This window comes from Populus euphratica, unplaced genomic scaffold (assembly GCF_000495115.2).
Source record: "Populus euphratica unplaced genomic scaffold, PopEup_1.0 scaffold10.1, whole genome shotgun sequence".
NCBI lineage: Eukaryota > Viridiplantae > Streptophyta > Magnoliopsida > Malpighiales > Salicaceae > Populus > Populus euphratica.
In genome coordinates, this window is record NW_011499856.1 from 904,327 (window position 1) to 918,405 (window position 14,079).

General features: G+C 30.9%; 1 protein-coding gene across 2 annotated transcripts; it reads right to left on the minus strand.

Moving 5' to 3' along the window:
• Positions 1–4,744: 4,744 nt before the first annotated feature.
• LOC105123289 (F-box/kelch-repeat protein At5g15710) lies at positions 4,745–6,936 on the minus strand. 2 transcript variants are annotated; one of them, XM_011022811.1, is made up of 2 exons: positions 6,812–6,936; positions 4,745–6,536 (listed from the first exon to the last, which is right to left on the minus strand). In XM_011022811.1, exon 2 carries the CDS (start codon positions 6,455–6,457, stop codon positions 5,138–5,140), a length of 1,320 nt encoding a protein of 439 aa, XP_011021113.1. In that variant the 5' UTR covers positions 6,458–6,536; positions 6,812–6,936; the 3' UTR covers positions 4,745–5,137. The 2 variants fall into 2 exon arrangements, with proteins under 2 accessions (XP_011021113.1, XP_011021112.1); XM_011022810.1 differs by having other exon boundaries at positions 4,745–6,714.
• Between the last annotated feature and the right edge of the window lie 7,143 nt (positions 6,937–14,079).

The window sequence follows — 14,079 nt, forward strand, 5'->3', positions numbered from 1 at the left end:
CAAGATTGTTTAAAGCCGTGAAAATATTGAGTCAAAAACTCATCACATATTATTACCACAAAGGAGATTGGGACACATGTCCACAGTAAGGCTCCATTAATCAATGTCTAAAAGCTCAAAACTTGATGGTACTTGTAGCAGTTCGTGCTGTCTAAGAAGATCATGTGTATGGTTCTGATACGTTAAAACCAAAATGTAAATGACAATGGCATGGCATTGGAGGCTTTGGATATATATAAATGCACCATGGTGTACGGAAATATTGGAGCTTCCGAGGCTTGGAGAATCTAAGTTCATGTGGAAAGGTAGAGCTGCAGGGCCTGTTCTTGTGCTGCCATTCAATGCTCAATTCTCGAAGAAACGAACATATGCTTGCCTATTGAGGACAAGTTCACATGTATTTTCAAGATAATCATTAAGTAACGAATTCATGCTTATTAATTTCAGATAAATGGCACAAAAGTTAAGGCAAAGTCTTTGAGACCCAAGAAAGATTCCTCGCAGATGGCATTGGTTTCTGCACTGCTTTCTTCAAAAACATCAGGAAATTTCTCCCCGCCTTGACATTTTCTCTTTCTTTTTCGAGTTCTTTGTAACAGAACCATTTTATATTCTTAAGAAACCTATAACTGAGTCCTCTAATTTCACAATTTATAAGTTAATTACTTGACCGGCTTGACTCTCAAGGTCTTAACAAATGAATTCCCTACTTTCCAATTAACTAATGGCTGAGGTGGTTTGCTAGGGATTTACTGCAGCGTAATTAGAGAAAGGATCCCAGTGAACTTTCAGCTTAATTGACACAGTATACTTGTTCATCCTCTCAAAGGGTTTTGGGTTTAAGATATCTTTTTTATAATTTAAAAAAAAGACTGAAAAAATATTAAGTTCCAATATAAAAATGCAAAATTAAATCTGAGACTTTCTGTACGACTAATTGTTAGTTCCTTTAAGAAAACAATTTATATTATAATTTAATTAAACCCCTTAGGTCAATAAAATCCCAAGGAGAGCTGGTATTATACCACAATGCCTTTAGGATTATATATAATAACTAAATCTGGCCATTTATAAAGATCATAGTCTTAATAAATTAGTTTAATGGCTAAATAAAACATGTTTCAATTTTTTTAACTCTTTAAATTCAAGTCTTTAGCTTAGTATCTAGTAGAATTTATTCAACATAAAATCAGTATAAGGATATATTTTAAAATTACGTAAAAGGAAATTAAATCTTAATTGACATATAAAATTATTAAAGAATATCTTTTATCGCTAAATAAAAAAATAAAAAAAATAAAAAGTTAAAAACTAAATGAATACTCACATTGGCTGAATATAAAACTGACTATTTTAGACCCACCCCTAAAACCCTTAAAAAATATTTTTAAGTCCCCAAATTAATTTTAGTTAAATTAGAATTTTAGTTCTACTAGTCACCTAGCTTGCTTTTGGTTTTAAGTCATATTAAAAAAAAAATTAACATATATATATATATATATATATATATATATATAGAGAGAGAGAGAGAGAGAGAGACATTGTTAACACCTTTTTCTTATACAAATAATTAAAAATTTTAATTATGAATTAAGAAGTTGTTTGTCAGTTTAATAAAATTAATTGAAAATTATATCTGTCAATAAAAAAATATTCTAATACTAACAAATACTAAGTTGGGAAGATGAAAAATAAATATAGATTAAAATATCTAATCATATATCTTGGAAATCTCTTCAAAAATTTTTTTAACTAATTACAAGTCAATTTTTTTTGCAAAAAGAACAGTAATTTAAATACTATCAAAACAAAATATTTTTTTTAATATAATTCCTTCATCATTTATCTCTTCAAGGGATTTTCTTAACAAACAATATTTAGATTTTCGAGCTATATATGTCATTTATTCCATAAAAAAGATAAAGCAATTAGAATTAATATCAAAAATCCTTTTGAAGATCTCAAATAAGGATTAAAAAAAAAAGCCATCATACCAATTAAAAACTCCTCCATCTTATTAATACGCACCCCTCTTTTTTTTTTTTTTTACATTTCTTTGTCAAAAGAATTTTCTTTTAAATAAGAGCTTATAAAAACTATAAAAGCAAGTTTTAATAATAAAAAATATGTTTTTATTTTTATTTTTGCGTCAAAACTTTTTTGTTGTGATTCATGTAATTTTTTCACAAAATATTTTTTTTTATAAGAAGCACAATTCATTGAAAAAAATTAATAGAAATTTGAAAAAATTATTATCAATAACTAAAATTACTTAAAATTTATTTTCGTAAAATATTCATGTCCACAAACATAAAATTATCTGCATAACAAGTTTACATAGAATAATCATCAAAATAACTGATAAAATTATAAAAATAAAAATAAAAAAGGCTCAAATCTTATTTAAGAATAAATATCAAATTGGTTTGTATCTATCATTAAATATAATTCTATTTATTTAATTAATATTAATTTTTCTTAAAATTTAAAGAAGATCATGAATGATTGTATAAAAAGAATACTTAATAATATAATAAAAATATTATAATCTAATTTGAAAATAAATTCAAAATTAAATGGTAATTAATGAAAAGGTTTCGTAAAATAATTGTAGTTATTTTATTTAAATAAAATTTTATGAAAATCAAAAAAACAATAAGGGCTCATAAAAAGAGCCAATAAACCTTGGCTTGGTGGGCTAGCTTCTAGCCTAAAAAACAAGCCTAGCAAACGCAAGCATGCACGGTCGAATTCACATACTTAATCTAATTTATTTATTTGGCTAAATTGGGTTGTTTATCCAATTATTTTCTTAAAAAACGATCTGTACATCATTTGCGTCATTAATTGGTTGCACTTTGACCATCGAAAGTTGCTTTTCAATTTCTAAGAGTTTAAAAAAACTTATTTTTAATTTTTTTCACTTAAAAATACTTAAGAAATATCGTAGATATCTTAATAAACTTATTTATATTTTTAAATTAATATTAAATTGGTTAAAATAAATAAAAAATCAACTAGAATCCAAATAATATTTTAAGACCTGATTTACTTTTTTTTCTAGGAAGATGAAGGTTGAAAACAACTTTAATAGAGCTTTTGATTGCCATCAAGATTTGTTTTTTATCACTAAAATGCAACCACTGACAACCTCAACTACTATTTCATTCCTTCCTTTATAAAGAAACAGAATAGTTTTTTGGAATATAACTATAATATCAAAATCTCAAGGGACCGGAAAAGAAAACGAAGTGGACAAGGTACTTTTTTGCGTCAATTTGTAATTAATGGAAGTGGACAAGGTACCTTTTAAAACTTCTGATGAAGTAATTCCATCTAACTTCCATTAATTGTGTGAACTTCTACCGAAGCCCAATTTGAAAGAAGAAGAAGAAGATTGAGGAAGGAAATTAAAAAAAACCAATCAACAGTTCCTTGATTTGATTGAAGACGAGGCTGATCTGCAGCCATACATGCAGAAATAAAAGGCAGCATGGAACAGGATCACCCAGCTGATTCCCTTAGCAGCAATATTTGCAGTGGAAAACATCTTGTAGTTCTCTAATTGGGACACGCTCGATTTGATTAAGAAAGCAAGATCCTAATCCAATCTCATACGTAAAACTTTTGTGTTCACGGGTTGTAATTAAACTCGGAATAGCAGAATTTTTGTGATAAAAAGATGGTAACCGAGAGAAGTTTGACTGAGCAGCTGCACATTATGAGCCATTTAGAGTGGCTTAAGAGGGATGGTGTCTCTATAGTTGTTAACTTGTTCAACCGGCACATCTTGAAGGAACATATAACTAAGGTTGTGTTTTGTTAATGTTTTGGAATAGAATGGACAGACATAGAAAAGACAAAAACATGTATGATTGAAAACTCATGAACATAAAATAAATCTAATTAATTTCTAAACTTTCAAAACAGTAACCAAAAGCTTCCGCAGTGAAGAACAAATAGGTGTCTATGCGATGATTCCCTTGCCTAATTATCAAGCATCTCCTCTCTTTCTTCATGTGCAATTTTTACACATGCCAGATTATGAAAATAAAGTTTTGAACCTGGAAAATAATATTTGCAGATGGAACACGTACAGGCTGGTACAACAGAACCACCAAAAGAGGAGAATTTACGAGATGGTATCAATAGTTGGAGGAAAGACTATTCCGATTTTGCAGAAATCAAAACTATATGACCATTCTTGGCTAATGCAAATGGTCAGAATAAAGATGCGGGGAGAAGATCAAGGAACAGAACTAAAAAGACATGATTGATATGAAGAGGGGAGGTGATCGACTAGCATAACTTAAAAAGCACCATCATATATACATGTAGCCGTTGTAATAATAATGCCAGACAATTTTTTCTAGAAATTATCAATACGTGTCAGGGTGCAAGAAATGTTGCCCACCCAGAAGAAAAGGCTCTCCTTCAGGAATGGCAATCTTGAAAAACATGAGATGGTTCTAGCCAAGAATTATATGCTTAAATAATAGCTAATCCATTTGTGAGAGAACACTGAGAAGTCAGAAACCAAATGAGTAACGCAACTACAATGCACAAAATGATGTCAAAAAGCATATAAAGAAACAACGCAACTACAATGCACAAAATGATGTCAACAAGCATATAAAGAAACAAGCACCACGACTAATGAGCAAGGAAATCATAATCGTTCAAGATGGGTAATTTTCACGTGATTTAATATTTCAGAAATGCACAAAAACTGGAAAAGAGAGAATCTTACAAATTTTCTCCAAGATATCATTATCCATTAAGTACCTATCCAAACGACTTGAGTGCAGCACTGCTCAAGCCAAAGGTATCATAGAATCTTGATTCCAAGTCATACAATCGTTAGCAGACAAGAAAACTCAGTGATATGAAATGATTCCTAGGTCGACACTGCTCAAGCCAAAGGCATCATAGAATCTTGATTCCAAGTCATACAATCGTTAGCTGATAAGAAAACTCAGTGATGTGAAATGATTCCTAGGTCGACGAATAATTACAATTTAGCATGCAAAGCCAGAGGAACTGAACTCACCAGTCACAATCAGCCAATAGAACAAGGCCTAGTTATTGAATGTTCTGAAGAAAGAGCAGGGCATTGAGAGCAAGCAAGATTTCCAGCTCAATAGATGGACGCATCAAATCTTGGCTCATAGAAACAGACCTGGCTGTTGTATGATTGAAGAGCACATCCAGGAATCCAAGACCAGACCTTCTTATCCACATCATATAGAAGACCTTTTCCTTGATTCCAAGATGTAAAGCAAATCAAGTTGTCCTGACCAACGCACTCGAATCTTTCAGCTGATAACCTCAACAGAGCTCGAAAATACTTTGGTGGCATCCTACTAATCTCCACCCATGTAATCTTAGCATGATCTAATTCCCAAATTCTCATACTCTGAAGAGTACTATAAAGGCCAATCCTTCCAACCAAAAACAGACGCTTCTGAGTGCCGGCTACCAGATATCCATCCAGCAAGGACCTGGGAAATCTTGCTGGAATGTGTTCCCAGTAACCAGGGTCAAGCCTATACATCATCAAACCAAGCGGTGAAAGGGTTTCCAGGTACAATCTAGAGTCACAATATGCCATCTTTGAGGAGCAAAGGTTGACTGCAGGCATTATCTGGTGAAGCGACCATCTGTCAAGTTTTGAATCATACACTTCAGTAGGCAATGACCTGTCCCCAAAAATATCACCAGTGGCTATCACTTTGAATGAGCGGTCTATTCTATCCACAACCATTATCAACTGCCTTTGCTGATTATAATGCATGCCTGGTAATGTTCTCCAAGTTTGCGTGAGCGGATTACAAACTAAAGTTTTGAAAGTTAGCCCATCAAGTCCAGAAAAACAAACAAGGCCTCCTGAAGAACCAACCAACCAAAATGCCCACTGTGGCAAAAATGTAAACGGAATTCTATACCAAGCTTTCAGGGGCAAGCTGAAAACTGAACATTGTGGGGTCTGCAAGTTCTTCCAAAATGTCAAAAGACAAGGCCCATGAGAGGGCACTTGTGAGTGAAATTTAAGAAAACAACTATCTTGGAGAATTGAATTCCACCTTTTACAAACTGAACGAAGACGAAAGATCATAAACGGAGGAACCCTTAATAAAATCTCGTTCAACAGATCCTCAGGCAACATTGCCCATATGTTATCCTCCATTTGAACATCTGGGTGAACAACCTTACCAAATGTAGCTACCGTTTCCTCATCTAAACCACGGGGCTTGGTCTTAATCACCTTTTGGCGAGAAGGGCTAGTATTCCTTGATCCAACACAACCGATAGGACTTGTATTCCTCGACCCACTGATTCTAATTGGTGACACTTGCCTAGGACAACCATCGTCATCATGCAAACCCCCATTTTTCAACGAGTGAGAATTAGATACAATAGACCCAGATTCAGATGATTCTCCAGGACTACCAACCATGGCAGAAATTCTCAAACTCAAAAAACCCAAAACCCTGATTGTACAATAGCAGTTCTACTCCAAACTCGAAATGTAAGCTCTAATTCATTGCACATGAAGCAGAAAAGACCAAAACTTTAAACCCCAAATGATGACTTCAGGCATCAAGAAACAGAACCCATTAATCCAAACAACAGAAATTCAACAATCATTGACTACAGATTTCATTCTATTCCAGATATAAGAAAAAAAACCTAATTTACAGTCAGATCCAGAACCTGAACAAAATCAAATGATTTCAAAGTAAATACAGAGCTACCATCAATGTGAGAACATAGAAATGGAAGCTTGGTTGGTGGATTAGAAATGGGTTACCTTTAGATGCAATTTATATGATACTATTTTGCTTGGCGAGGAACACCTCGACAGAACCGAAACAAGTAAAATTCTGGCAGAGAAAGAAGAGTAAGAACCCAAACTCAAATACTCTCTTGGATGGTGTTTAATTTATTGCCACTGTTTGGAAAGAAGAAGAAAAAGTTTAAAATTTAAAAATAATAATATCATTTTGGGCAAACCTAGAAAAAGTCACCAATCTTTAAGGGTCGCTCTGGTTAAATCCCCAGCCTATTTTTTTCTATCTCAATTAGATCCTTAATGTTTCATGAATTCTCAATCAAATGCTTCCTTCAGTTTTAATCAACAAAATTAATTAGTAATCATGTGAAACTCAAATGATTCTTCTTTTTTCTTTTTCTTTTTTTTTTCATAAAAAGCCAATGAATCCTTTGAAATCTCTTTCTTGAATAACGTGAGACTCATAAAATAGACTGTACTATATAAAAATAAAAATAAAAATAAAACAAAACCCTTATATATTATTGGATTAGAAAATAGATATAATTTTGCGTGCAAAAAACCTTTCAATTATATTCTAAAACATAAAAGAAAAAAGAAAGAAAATGATAGACAAGTGTGATGATTCACAAATAAATATGCTAGTATTGTCGTTAGCTTGTTTTTGAAAAAAAAAAATGAATGAATTATTCAACAAAGATCACCCCTTTTTGTATTTAATTTCTTCCAATTTGAACTGATCATCATCTTGCTTTGACTCCTGTTCTGACCGTGATCATGAAGTGACAAGCTTTCACAGTTTAAAAATGAGACGATCTTTAAAAAAATACCAAAATGTTCTGGTGCTAATGGATTGGTTGGGCTCCACTACAAGCTGTTCATCTCCTCTTCAAGGCTCCACTAATTTTTGTACTGGTTGTTGGTGGATATAAATAAAGGGGTACATATAGCTGGTATTTGCTGGAGGTTTACTGGATCTGGGAGTGTCTACCAAAGATCTCACCTTCAAGTACAAGTCTTTAGTTTGAAAAGTCTTCAAGTTTAAACATGAAGTATAACTTTTGACCTAGTTATTACTCAATGGCCCAAGAAAAGGCGAGAGGGAAAGTGAAAACCAACCAAGAAGTTGCCGTGGTTCAATCAGTCTCCCTCCATGTTTTCTCACAGATGCCTTAAACGAATTAGTTTTCGTTTAGAATTGTGGTATTTTCCGTTGCGAGATGGATGTTTGCATGCGAAGTAAATAAACAACAATGTCTTCTGGAATAAAAAAAAACATGTTAATTTTTAGCGAAAGGAAGGAAAACATTATCACAAAGGTATCTTTACTTGCTTGTCAATTCATTCTAGATGAAGGAAAAACAATTAAAGAACATTCAGGGCCATCCATTAATTTATAACAGCACACCTTAACAGTGCTGAAATGCACTGTTGAGGAGCATGCAATGGGTTTGCCCTTGTAAAGAAAAGGTGTGTAAGAATCTCCACCCCGGATTCAGGGATAGTTTTAGACAACGAAATGTGGGAAGGTTGACGACATCCTCAGACGGGGTTAGCAGTCACCTAACAAGACTGGACGTTCTTACAGCCAAAGGAAAGCACATTCAAGAAATCACGGTGAGATCCCAAAACGCAGCTTTATGTGATACTCACAATCATTCCCGCATGAGCACAGAGATAGAAATCATGGTTTCTTGGATGGCAGACTTTATTGTTAATAACAGTTCCTGTAGAGAAAACATGTAGTCATTTCCGTATCAAGGCTCATACCCTAACCAAGTCAGTGGACTTATTTTGGAGGTTTACCAGGTGGAAAGTTGCCAGGAGATCCAGGCTGAAGCTGAGCATTTTACTATTTCAACCACTATGCTACCATAAATAATTGTACTGTGGATTCCCAAGCTATAATTTTTTCTGGTCATGTATTTTTTTTTTATTCAATCACTTAACGCTGTTTTTATTCAAGCCTGGTCCTCGCAGTTTGTTTAGATAGGCTTGATGCGGGGGTTTTAAAAACAAGCATTTTGTTATCGAGTTGTAGCTTGATTTCGTAAAAAAAAATGTTTTGATTTTTTTTTTAATATTAAAACTAAAAGTACTACAATTGAAAATTAGGGGAAAAAATGCATCCCTAGTAAGAAGAAAATAATTTAGGCTTAGAAACCCAATGGAGTAGAGGGAAAACAAAGAAGAGAAAAATTGGGTTTTAGAACCATATTGGAGCTTTTTCACCGCCACTTGTTTTTTTAATTTTAGAATTTAATTGTGATTGCTTTTTAAATAATTTTTTTATATTAAAATATATGTTAATAATATTTTTTTATTTTTAAAAAATTATTTTTGAAAATAATATATTAAAATAATTTGAAAAAATTAAAAATATATTAATTAGAAGTTAATAAAAAAATTTAAATTTTTTTTAATTTTTTTTAAATATAAAAACAAACCAGGGAGTTAGAAGAAAGTCTTTGTTAAAATTATTTCAACGGTATCAAAAAAAAAAATATTATCAAAACTTCAAGGAAGTCACATGCATCTCTCTAATGTTGTAGCATTCTTCATACCCTAGCGTATTAATTACATAAATTAAATATATTTTTATTATTAATTTTATAATGAATTTCAATCCACCCGAACTAATCACTGAAGAAGTATTAATTAAGAAGAGGACAAGGCAAGGGAACAGATAAGACAAATGGCTCAACTGGAGTTAGTCTAACATAAAAGTTATTATTTTAAATTTTTATCTTATATAATTTAATTTAAAACTCAAATTATATAAGAAATTAAATTAAAAAAATTAAAAATTAACGGGTTAGTTTAATAAAAGGGTTTCTCGTAGATTTACCATTCTTTTTTCACATTCAAGAGGAAAATGTTGTTTAATTTTATTTTATTTTTTTCATAAACAAAAACCAAAGTTTGAGTATCACTGTCTTATATATTTTTTTACTCAAACCAAATTAAGACCGACCAGTTTGATATGTTATGAAATTACAGCCGTTGGTTGTTAGTTAAACCCTCAAATCCTTGCCCAGCGCGGGCAGCGAAACTGGTGTGCCATTTTAACGGTCAGAGCTGTGACTGAGAGCAAACTACTGAATTTGTCTTTGATGCTCTGTCGGTCCCCAAAAAATCTTTTTAAAGAAAAATGTATATAGAAAGAAGGAGGCTATTGAGCAATTTGGACAAGTAGAAGGATGGAACGGTAATTAAATAAAAAAGATATTTATCCATGCAACCTTTTTTGTGAGAATTCTTACAAGGATTAGAGAAGCTATGCCAGCTCTCTACTTGTATAGGTATTCAAACGGGCTTGAAGCTTTTCTAATATAATCCACTTTGATCTGCACTCTTTTATTCTTTTGCATGAGCAAGAAGAAAGCTTTTTGTAGTGAGAGATAGTGATGAGAGTAGACATTTTTTACTTTTGATGATTGTGTATTTGTTAGATCATGGTAGATTCCATGATGATTTTCTTCATTTTCTAGGGTGTGAACCTTCAAGTTGTTGAATACGGGCCCAGATAATGTTGCTACTTTTAAACAACCCCCCTCCCTCTAATTGTTTTACTATTAATTTTATTTTATTTTTTTCATAAACATAAACCAAAGTTTGAGTATCATTGTCTTATATTTTTTTTTGCTCAAATAAAATTAAGACCGACCAGTTTGATATGCTATGAAATTACAGCCGTTGGTTTTTAGTTAAAACCTCAAATCCTTGCCCAATGCGGGCAGCGAAACTGGAGTGCCATTTTAACGGTCAGAGCTGTGACTGAGAGCAAACTACTGAATTTGTCTTTGATGCTCTGTCGGTCCCCAAAAAATCTTTTTAAAGAAAAATGTATATAGAAAGAAGGAGGCTATTGAGCAATTTGGACAAGTAGAAGGATGGAACGGTAATTAAATAAAAAAGATATTTATCCATGCAACCTTTTTTGTGAGAATTCTTACAAGGATCAGGGAAGCTATGCCAACTCTGTACTTGTATAGGTATTCAAACGGGCTTGAAGCTTTTCTAATATAATCCACTTTGATCTGCACTCTTTTATTCTTTTGCATGAGCAAGAAGAAAGCTTTTTGTAGTGAGAGATAGTGATGAGAGTAGACATTTTTTACTTTTGATGATTGTGTATTTGTTAGATCATGGTAGATTCCATGATGATTTTCTTCATTTTCTAGGGTGTGAACCTTCAAGTTGTTGAATACGGGCCCAGATAATGTTGCTACTTTTAAACAACCCCCCTCCCTCTAATTGTTTTACTATAGCACTTTCTAATGTTTATTCTATATTTAAAATTAAATAATATAAGAATTAAAGTGTTAATATAAGAATTAAAGTGTTATAATCCACTTGATTGATTCAAAACTAATTTAGTTGATTGGTAAAAAAAAATGAGAAAAAAATAATGAAATTAATTGAAAACAGTTCTCAGCATAACTATTTACTTAGCTCATATTTAAAATTAAATTGTATAAAAGCTATTCGATGTAATATAATCAATTTAAATATGTTAGTTCTTTTAGTAGAAAAGATAATAGTTAATAATAGATAGATCAGATCAGATCATATTTTTACTGCATATACAAAAAAATATGCAAGTGTTAACAAGTTTTCAAATAAAAAAAATTAATTATATAAAGATTGATCTAATATGATATATTTTACTTTGCAAGTTTAAAAACAACCCGAATGACTTAAGGAAATTTAGTTTGACTACAAAATTTAAAACGATGTTTTTTTAAAAAAAATTAAGACAACAAAATATTAGATTTACTTAGATCAATTTAAGTTAACCTATCAAATTTTCATTTTAGATTATAAGATCATGATAACCATGTAGAAAACCAAAAACAAAATTGTATTTAGCCTAAATATTTTCAATCAAATCAATATTGAAAGATGAAATTGATATCAAAATTTAATTAGAAAAATAAGTCTAATCAGTTCAGATTAAACCTATCAAATCTTAGTCATGGAATTGAGATAGTCGCATAGAAAGAAAAATAAAACAAACTATAAAGTTCAATTATCAATCAACCCAATATTGAAAAAAAAATAATTTAAAAATCAAACACAAAAAAACCAAAATAATTCAAGTGACCAAGCTCGTGACTTGAGTCGTGAGGCCGAGATAACTTCATAGAAAACAAATTGAAATAAATTATAAATTCTAATTTTTAATCAAACCAATAATAAAGAATGAAATTGAAAAAAATAAAAAAAAAATAAAAGAAAAAAACACGAGGCAATCAAATTAACCTCTAACCCGAGTCATAAGACCATAATAATCTCATAGAAAACAAATAAAAAATATATGAGGTACAATTCTAAATTAACTTAGTGTTGGATTTTCTTCATTTTCTAGGGTGTGAACCCTTCAAGTTGTTGAATATGGGCCCCAAATAATGTTGGTACTTTTAAACAACCCCCTCCCTTTAATTATTTTACGAAATCAATTAAAAAATAAAAAAATATCTTGAGTCAACTCAAGTTAATTTGTCAAATTTAGATTATCAAACCATAATAACTCAAAAAAAAAAAATAACGTTAAGATCTTGATCAATCCAATATTGAAGATTGTAATTAATTAAAAAAACTTGATTAAAAAATAACTAAAAAAACCCAAACCAACCTAGCTAATCTGCAAAACATCTGATCTTAGTTATGACTATGATAGCCTTATAGAAATAAAATAAAAAGAAATGGAAACTAAATTCTCAATTAATTTAATATCAAATGATAAAGTTGAAAAAAAAATAATCAATTAAAAAAATTAACTTGTCAATAATCAATTAAAAACCAAAAAAAAAAATCTTAAGTCAACCTATATTAATTTGTCAGATTCAAATCATAAGATTGTGATCACTTCAAATAGATAAAATAAAAAATAATTATGAAATTAAAATTTTGATTAACTCAATTTTAAGGAATTAAATTAAATAAAGAAGAGAAAAACTCAATTAAAAAAGACATAAAAAACCTCAAGCTAGCATGATTAACCCCCAAAAACCTGTTATCTTTTGTCATGATATAATGATAACTCTATAAAAATAAAATATAAAAATATAAAATTAAAATTTTAATTAATTTAATATTAAAAAAAAAAATAAAAAATAAAATCCTGAGTAATTAATTTAATATTAAAAATTAAAAAAAAAAATCCTGGCTGACCCTCTTAAAAACTGTAAAATAGAAAAGGACAACAAAACAAAACCTAAAAAATACCAAATTATAAAAGGATTAAGAATCATTGCTACTTTTATTATAAGTTAATAAACATTGAAAATCCACGAAACATGCCACTTTTTTTTAGTAAATAAAGGTAATTAGTTAATAGTTAATTAGTCCTTGAGCTCCTTGAATCCCAGAATTAGAAGGCAAAAACGAAAGAGTATTGAGCATCAAGTTCCCATATTTTTTCCGAGAAGGAAAACAATTCTCACTAATAATTGAAAAAGAAATCAAAAAATAAAACGGATTAATCGCAGTAGATAAACTCCTTGTCGTCCAGAATTTGTCGTCCAGGATTAAACTTGGTTGATGAACTACCTGTGAGCAGATGTATCATGGAGCATCGAGCAGACCTTGGGTTATGAAAACTCAACAGCCTGTCTGTAAGAACAACTGCTTCAAGATTGTCTGTTCGTCTTTGCAGTTTGATTGTACAGTAGGAGGGAGCCTTCAAGAAAACAGGTTGCAGTTGTGCTCCTACTGACAGATTCATAATCAGATGATCTGGGCTTGGTATAATAACCCTTGTACCGTTTTACAGAAAGGCAGGGAAAGCAGCATCCGTCTCTGTGTACTGTAATGCCATAAAGAGTTTCGAGAGTCTTGCCAGTTGTGAAGGAGAGATGGTATCTTTCATCTTTTATTTCTCTTTTCTATAGTATTAATTGGTTGATTATTATGATTAATTTATTTTCAAATACTAATATACATATACATATACATATACATATATATATGTTTTGCATACTTCGATAATATAGAATAAATAAAATAAATTGAAAAAAAAACCTTATAATCCAACTCAAAATCTCTTTTCGGTGCGTTATTCCCACAACTCAATAAAGCTTACAGCACATAATTGATTTTTTTCGAAAAGAGGAAGATGCCCAATATCAAAATAATCTCAATTTTGTGAGGTACAAAAACATGGCCCAGACAATGAAATTAAATGAGAGATAACTATCAATTTCTCATGTAAGTGGAGCCCTTGAAAGAAGTTCTAAAACCCCTCGCCAAATGTCAAGATCTAAATGAAAAGAAGAAATCCT

Bases quoted from the DNA above. Each gene is read 5' to 3' on its own strand.
- LOC105123289 (XM_011022811.1), bottom strand. From the start codon at position 6,457: ATGGTTGGTAGTCCTGGAGAATCATCTGAATCTGGGTCTATTGTATCT.